General features: G+C 48.6%; 1 protein-coding gene across 1 annotated transcript; it reads right to left on the bottom strand.

Moving 5' to 3' along the window:
- Positions 1-2,546: 2,546 nt before the first annotated feature.
- Positions 2,547-7,337, bottom strand: B0J16DRAFT_93589 (uncharacterized protein). Its single transcript, XM_046134703.1, has 3 exons — positions 3,958-7,337; positions 3,234-3,901; positions 2,547-3,183 (listed from the first exon to the last, which is right to left on the bottom strand). The coding sequence occupies exons 1-3, from the start codon at positions 7,198-7,200 to the stop codon at positions 3,003-3,005; spliced, it is 4,092 nt and encodes a 1,363-aa protein (XP_045984324.1). The 5' UTR covers positions 7,201-7,337; the 3' UTR covers positions 2,547-3,002.
- Between the last annotated feature and the right edge of the window lie 516 nt (positions 7,338-7,853).

The raw sequence follows: 7,853 nt of genomic DNA, 5'->3' as shown, positions 1-7,853 counted from the left end.
CTGAAGTGCAGAAGACGTGGTGGGTGTTCTCCTGTTGGTGTCTCACAACACAACCGGGGGCCTCGGCCACAACCCCGCTGCCTTGGCTAAGATTGGTCTACCAATATGATCACAAACCCATGGTTTTGCGGGGTTGGCAAGTTACGTTCGCAAGGATCATCCAATGCCCTTGCGCTGTGCTGCCATGGACGCTTCGTGGAAGCTCTCTGCTACGCCCCCAAAACAAGTTTCCGCTTCTTCATGTCCACCTGGCACTGAAGGAAGCACAGCACGCTGTGTTTGTGGGCCTGTTGTCCCGCTATCGGGATTTTTCTTTATTTTATTGTTTGCCTCATAATGCATCTGCGGGGATGCTGGCTGGCAGCTCCCTGGCGCTCAAAAGTTTTTCTATTTTACCTTGCATCAATAGCATTTCATCGATCTCAGACCGAACGGCGTTGAACCATTTTGTTTTCATTCCTGTCCCACCTATTCCTGTTTTTTATGGGCTCCGACAATCCCCTGCCTCGTCAATCCATTTTGGATACAATACATCCTCCAATGGTCTGTCAGCCCCCGACTAATAGCAAGACATGGGTCAACACCCAAATGCTTGCAACAAGTTCGGTGGGAGTCAATAGCCAGACTGCCGGGGTCAGTTTTGTTTGAGCTTTTCCTACATGGACCTGTCTTGCATGAAAGCTGGATTCACTCCCTGGCAAGGCATGGCACGATATCGAACGGCGTGGCAATGACACTATTAGCATTAGCATCAACAATAGCATTTGGCGAGCGGCGGTTTTGTACGGGTGTATAATTGGTTCCTACTGGGTTTCTGTCTAACGAGAGACGCATAAGTCTTTTCATATCACGCATGTACAAAAGCTATATATCATTCATATCTGTATTTGGCGGGTCGTCCTTGAGCGTTTTACTACATCTTGTACATCTATCTATCTAGAAGCATAACGAATATTGTTCTACTGCACTATTCAGTAATGAAACCTCAACCCATGCAGCAATGCATTCTTTCATTTCACCCTTACTTTCCTATAACGAGATTAGCCTACCACGGCTCATCAAACCGAGGCCGTCCCCAGATTTCCTTTCTCCACGCTTGGCTCCCCCGGATTTTCATTCCTTTCCCCACCCCATCCCACGGGTAATGATACCAACCCAGCGTTAGGTACTGCATCAATCGGGCCCATCTCCGATGTGTTATGGAATACAATCGAAAGAATTTGTCAAGGGCTCGCGTAACAAGCGGGTACAGGTAAAAACGATGCGTCATGTGAAAGAGCACGCGTGCAACAACTCACTCCCTTCGGAGTATACGCCGAAGAGGTCAGCAAGAGAGAGCCAGGACAGGGAATAAGTGCCAACTGTCCTTGTCTCCTTGACATGGTACTGAGTAATGTCCTTCCTCAAGCCTGTCATCTTATGGCCTGGGACCCATGAATACAAGACTGTTTGTCTTCAATGTCAACGAATGCAACCGTGGTGATGTTTCTGGGTTTGAGGTACCTGCTTCTGAACATACCCATATACATCTTCCACGACTTGCTCTCAAGGACGGGAACGCTTGATACCCCATGTTTTATCTTATGTTGTCCGTCAACTTGACTTCTTCATTACCATTGGCCCCAAGACACCCAAATGGCTGAACTAGTCGATCATTCTACCATCCCTCTGGGTGCATTTTGACAACGCATCAGAATAAGGTACGTAGCGGCCTCTTTTGTAGATCATGCTCACAATGTCAGCTATCATGCAGCCATGTCTCAGATCCCAGGTCAGCCATCTGAATGTGACAGCTCCTGAGCCTGTAAACTTGTTGAGCTTTTGTTGTAAGGGTTCTTCACCTTGCAGTAGCTTGGTTTCTACTCTTCGTTAGGTTTAGGTCTCACGATGCTGTCACATTTTTGACACTAGCTTTACACATGTCCCTGAATACATGGTACGTTCTAACCATTATTGAAGGCGAAGAAGAATGCTGTGCGTCTCGGTCTCATCGAGAGGGCTTGTGTTTCATGACATCATCCTCTATGAGATGGACACACCGAATTATGCTGCTATGTGCAGCTACCGTTGAGATACCAGATCTGAGATAGGCATGTATTTCGTAGAGACGGTCCAAGCGACAATACCCTGTATTGTCAACGTACTCTTATCTCATAAGTGATATTGGTCTCATCGACAAAGTCGGTGTGACGAACATGTGTAAGCGCCGAGAAGAGAACCTCTTTGTCCAGGGGATATTGTCAGAACAGACAGTCGCTAGGAAGTGAGTTTTGACCATAAGCCGTGACCTTTTGCTGATCTTGTCGAGGGCTGTGGACAGCATACCCCAGAGCATCAAACGCACCTCCGTTCTTCGTTACGAAGAATTAATAGTGTTGAGGTGTATCTTACACATCCATTCACCGGTCCCTCTCCATCGATCTATCATAGTGATGGCGACGGTGCATGGCTAAGACAAAGACAGACCTACTTAGAGATCAAAGAGGAGAAGATATCATAACGCGAATGCCTGCATGCATCGTCACCTTTCGCATTGAGAACAGCAGAGTTGAGATGCTTCAACTCCTGTGACACCAGAAGTCGGCATTCCCCATTATGTTTAGACACATACATGATACAATAAATACCAATACTATTTCGTACAACTCCATATGCCTACATCCCATTCATATTCTCATAGTCGCTTGGTCTAAGAAAGGACCGCCGCCTCATCTTGGATGAAGAAAAGCAGCACATTATCAGTTGAAGAATGGCGTCGTCAAATAATTTCAGTCTATCGAGCCGACGATGCGCAGCTCTCGGCATCGACAGATGGATGGTACAGAAAAAGCAAAATGGAGCAGAACAACCGCCCAGTAGCTTGAGACAAATGGCATCCAACTCCAGTGTTAATAAACCTCCCTCGAGTTTCTTCTTTTTATGATCGTAACGCAGTAACCATGCAAGCATTCTCAAAACACCCACACATAATTTTCTTTCTCCTCCGCTTCTTCCACCGCTGGTTACCTGCCCGCCGGCCTTGAACTGGCCATCTCACCATATCTTCCACGATGCTTCGTGGTGTCGTATGCTTGAAGCACGCGTGTTTGACTCTCGTCCGCTTGCGAGAAGGCATATCCACGTTGCTTGCGCATACGCTGCACTTGTCGTACCTTTCGGATTGCTTTTTGGAACTGCTCCATTCTGTGGTATGTTAGCTTAGTGATCTAGATAGGATTGGTGACAAAACTGACCTGGGTCGATAATCTTGAATGTTGTATTTTTGGATTTCCTGGATATGATGGTATGTCTGCGGGCGGTACATGCGCTTGACATACTTCCAGACGAAATCACGCAACAAACACATGATGGCGAGGCAGACTGTCTGTAGCCAGAAGACAGGGCTCTCGTAAATCCTAGGAATGGTACCTTGGTACTCCTTGGATACGCCGGCCATTGGCGCGACGATACCGTAGACGGCAGTCAGGACATACCAGATGGCCATGCTTCCGGGAATAGCGATAACGTGGTACTTTGTCCAGTTGTTGGTGACAAGAGCGGCCTTTCCGAGAACAGTAAGAAGAGTAGCACCGTAAAGCGCCGTGCCCCAAACCCAATGGCCAGCAATTTTACCATCTCCCTGAATGAGATCGCCGTACCAGAAAAGTTGACCCCAAATGTAGAGCACGATTGAATGGTAAATAGCATTAGCGATCCACTCGAGGAAGACCTTCAGTCTGAAGAAGTAGTTCTGCTGACCCATCATGTAAAGCTGAGGGTAGCGATCGAGTAGGCGGGCTGAAATGAACTGATCCAGGATACCGAGTGCCAGGGGAGGCAAAACGGTATAGAAGACGTTGTAGAATGACAGTGTCCAAGATTCGTAAATGACTTGGCCAGAGAAGACGTTTTGGAATGTGTACTGTGCAATGTTAGCAAAATGTGTAGCTGTGCATTCAATATCCATATTGTACTCACCCAGAATTGTGTCATATACAACGCGATGTTCTTGTAGAAAGAGAACAGAATCGTCTTTGTGACACGCTGGTAACTCCATGCACCATGAACCAGCAATAGCTTTCGTAGGAACCTGAACTGAGCGATAGCCACATCGGCACTTCGTGCTGCCTGAAGACCTTCTTCACCACTGATACCGATACCAATATGGGCTGCTTGGATCATAGAAACATCGTTTGCTCCGTCACCAATAGCGAGGAGAATCGACTCCTTCTGATACTTCTTGACGAGCTTAACAACGAGGGCCTTTTGGAGGGGAGACACACGGCAGCAAATGACAGCTTTGCACATAATCGCTAGGTCGAGGAACATCTTTTCCAGGTCCTTTTCAAGCGCGTACGTCAAAGATTTTCCGTCAATAATCAAAGCCAAGGTCTCCGTTTCTATTGTGCCATCGCCCTGTGTTCTGATAGCATCGATCTTCTTTTGAATGTTGTCTCGTGTAGCAGCTGCCGATTCCTCGTTGACGATCAAAAGCATCATATCTTCGCTGAGAAGCTTGCAACTCATGCCGATGTTGATGGCAGTCTCTTGTCGATCTCCGGTAAGAACCCAAACCTTGATGTTGGCCTGCTGCAAAGTGTGAATTGTCTCAGGAACACCATCTTGAAGACGATCCTCGATAGCAGTTGCGCCAAGCAGGAAAAAGTCCTTCTCGATGATTTCCGAAGCCTTGTCCACTTCATCAGCGCGGTTACCACCGACTGTCATCTGAGCAGTATCGTAGATCTTGTACCACTCTTGGAATTCGTCCTCGGGAACCTCTCGCATAGCCAAACACAGTGTTCGCAGACCCTCAGAAGCGTACTCCTCAAGATGTCGGAGCGTGACTTCAACGTGGGGGTTCTGATCATTGAGACGCTCCAGAATAACAGTGTCGGCACCCTTGCAGTAGCATCGAATCTTGCCGTCGGGGCATCGATAGATAGTTGACATTCGCTTTCTGGTCGAGTTAAATTCACAAACGGCAAGGAGTTCGTACTCGAGTTCCTGCCCATTAGCATCGATAATAACTGACTTAGGCTTTCGAGCAGTGAACTTGAACCCGAGATCCAGGGCACCAGCGACCAAAGCACCTTCATCAGGAGAAGCGGCTTGGTACTTGATACCGCCCTTTTCGTCCATTTCCGGAATAACAGTATGGCACGTGGCGAGCAGCGACAAGAAATGGTCAATTGCAGGAGCGGTCTCGTGTCCATTGGCGAGATTCGACTTGAGAGCCTTGTAATCGAAAAGTCCGACTTCAACGCCATCAATCATGGTTGGTCGACGGTCCTCCGGTACATCCTCAGAGTATTGAATTCCAGCGATTGAACATTGCTTGAACTCCATCTGATTGCAGGTGAGTGTTCCAGTCTTGTCTGAGAAAACGTATTCTACCATTCCCAACTCTTCCACCAAGCTTGAAGTTCGGCAGGTAGCAGGTGTGTCGTTCTTATCGTAGTACATATCAAGGTCGTCGTTGATCAAAATTGCGTGCCAGTACTTCACCATCTCGACGGTGACGAAGAGAGAGATAGGAACCAGAGCCGAAAACAGAACCCAGTATGTGACCATATCCTTGAGGAACGTCTGGGTGATCTGCCCAGCAGTGTTTGTAGGTTCCAGATAAAGGTATGAAAGAGCATTTCCTTCGACCTTTCGTTGAATCAAATCTCCGACAGTACACACGATACTCAAAACCAGCAAAATACCGACCAGCAAGAGGACGAGCCAATTGAGTTTTCTCTCAACCTTGGTACGCTTGATGGGAGCCGCGGTGGCGTTTCGCATGAGCTTTGTTTCATGACCGGTGAACACTACGACACCATGGACCCAGGGAGTGTTTCGTAGTGTAGCACCTCTGAGAAGCAATTGCTCGGGGTTGAGAGCGTATTCCTTCTCGCCACCTCCCATCTGCATCGTCAAGGTTGCCTCGTACGTGTAAAGACTGCTGTTGGGTTGTTCCGACTTGATGCGTCCACCTAGCCTGCTAAGCTCATTTGGCGAAACCATAGACGAAGTTTCCGGCAGTGCTTGCTTGATCTTGAGGTTAGTCTCACCATCCAGGTTTGCAGTTTCGATATAACAGAGACCTTCGGGTTCGGAACTAGCCAAAAGGACCAAATCAGCAGGGAAAGGCTCTTCTGATTCGACTCTGATGATGTCTCCAATGGCCACATTAATCCATTTGGTTTCCTCGAAATTAGACCCTCGGAGCACGCGAGCTTTAGAAGTATTGAGAGCGTTGTCGGCTTGCTTTCTGCGATAATCCTCAACCAATTCCTTACCAGCAGAGATAATCAGCACCACGGTGAGGGGAGCAATAGTTGTATACGGGTTCGTCGGGGACAGGTTGGGAATTTGCTGGAGCGCGGCAGTGAACAAGAAGAAGATGTTGGCAAACTTGGAAAACTGTTCGTAAAGGAACTTGGGCAAGAATGTCGCGACATTATACTTGGCGGTTGAGATGTGGTTGTCGACGTATTTGTTGGCGGCATTGGCGGGTGGGTTGTTCAGGTAGATAACTCTTGGTCCAAGGGTTGAGGGGTCCGGTTTCGATCCTCCAAATCCAAACTTGAAGTTGCCCATATCAAATCTGCCCTTCTGGCCCTGCTGGGGAGGTAGCTGAGATTGCCCCCCAACAGAATCCCCTCGCTCGTGGCCAGGCTCCGTTAAAGGCAAATCCATCTCTGAGTAACCTTGTCCCATGCCAAGCCTGTTCTTAACTTTACCTATAAAGCCTCCACCCATACTCAAGACGCTGTTTCTATTCCGCGCATTGTTCCTACCCAAGCCCGGTGTGCTTTCGTCAACTCTCGCGCCTCCGTCGTGGTGGTAGTAGGAATCGCCTTCGACGGGGTAATCGTCGAAATCGTCAGCGTATCGCTGGTAATTGCCAAGTTCGGAGGTTTGGCTGTATTGTCTCGTAAGGTAAGGATTCGAGCCTGGACCGGATCCAGGAACACCTAAGGCACCCGGGGGATGCGAAGCCGAAGCATGATTCGCATCTCGAGCGCCAACAAAGTCGTCATAGGATACTGAGGTTCTTCCTGGTGGGGGGTCTTGATTTTGTTCGTGGAAGCGCATCAGGTCGTCGTCGTTAAGGTTGGAGCGTTGGCCGCCACCGTAAACGGGTTGATCATTGTCGAGGTCGAGCAGGAGGTCGTCGCGATTATTCGAGTGACCCGTATTGAAACCTCCTCCAGGCGGTCGCCCAGCCATGGCGGCGGGTATTTGAGTGTCAGACTATCGATTCGCAAAGGCGACTGCCGGCATACGGATTGGATGATGCGACGGTGCGCAATAAACTGATAGGAGAAATTGAAGGATGATAAGTTAACGGTATTGTAAATGATGTAGGATGCAAACGCTGTCGATGCGATGAGGTCGGGCGATGTGGGAGGACAAAATGCCAAGCAGAGCGACAAGCTGACGGCAGTGGAATAGGTACGTTCGAGGTACGGATAGAATGGGACCGTGTCGTCAAGTCGTTACGTTAATTCTTAGCGGCCAAGCGAGACCGAGACCTGGGTCTGAGGGACGTAAGCACTGTAAGAAGAAACGGATTGGATCCAATGTCTCTGAATGAATGAATCCTTCCTCGTGTGGCTGGACCAGGTTGGGGTTTGCTTTTGCTTGGCTCTGTTGATTTGATTTGCTTTCCTTTCCTTTGCTGGGAATGGAGTGACGACCACGGATTGCGGGCACAGCCTCCTTTCCTTTTAGACTGGACTGACTGCGCAAGCTTTCTTGAAGAGGTATAGGTATAGAAGCTCGATTGGAGACTGGATTGGACCGTGCGGTACGACGTTAGACGAGGCTCAAAGAAAGACTGTGGCCAGCTTGTCGTCATTGATTGGTTAGATTATTAGCAG

This window comes from Fusarium flagelliforme (genome assembly GCF_020744385.1).
Source record: "Fusarium flagelliforme strain FIESC 12 MPI-CAGE-AA-0113 chromosome Unknown B0J16scaffold_3, whole genome shotgun sequence".
In the NCBI taxonomy this organism is placed as follows: Eukaryota; Fungi; Ascomycota; class Sordariomycetes; order Hypocreales; family Nectriaceae; genus Fusarium; species Fusarium flagelliforme.
Note: the sequence above shows the minus strand (reverse complement) of the source record. Positions and strands in the feature narration are given on the sequence as shown.

Bases quoted from the DNA above. Each gene is read 5' to 3' on its own strand.
- B0J16DRAFT_93589 (XM_046134703.1), bottom strand. From the start codon at position 7,200: ATGGCTGGGCGACCGCCTGGAGGAGGTTTCAATACGGGTCACTCGAAT. The intron at 3,902-3,957 runs GTGAGTACAATA...AACATTGCACAG, and splicing joins TGTATATGACACAATTCTGG to TACACATTCCAAAACGTCTT. The intron at 3,184-3,233 runs GTCAGTTTTGTC...AACATACCACAG, and splicing joins ATTCAAGATTATCGACCCAG to AATGGAGCAGTTCCAAAAAG.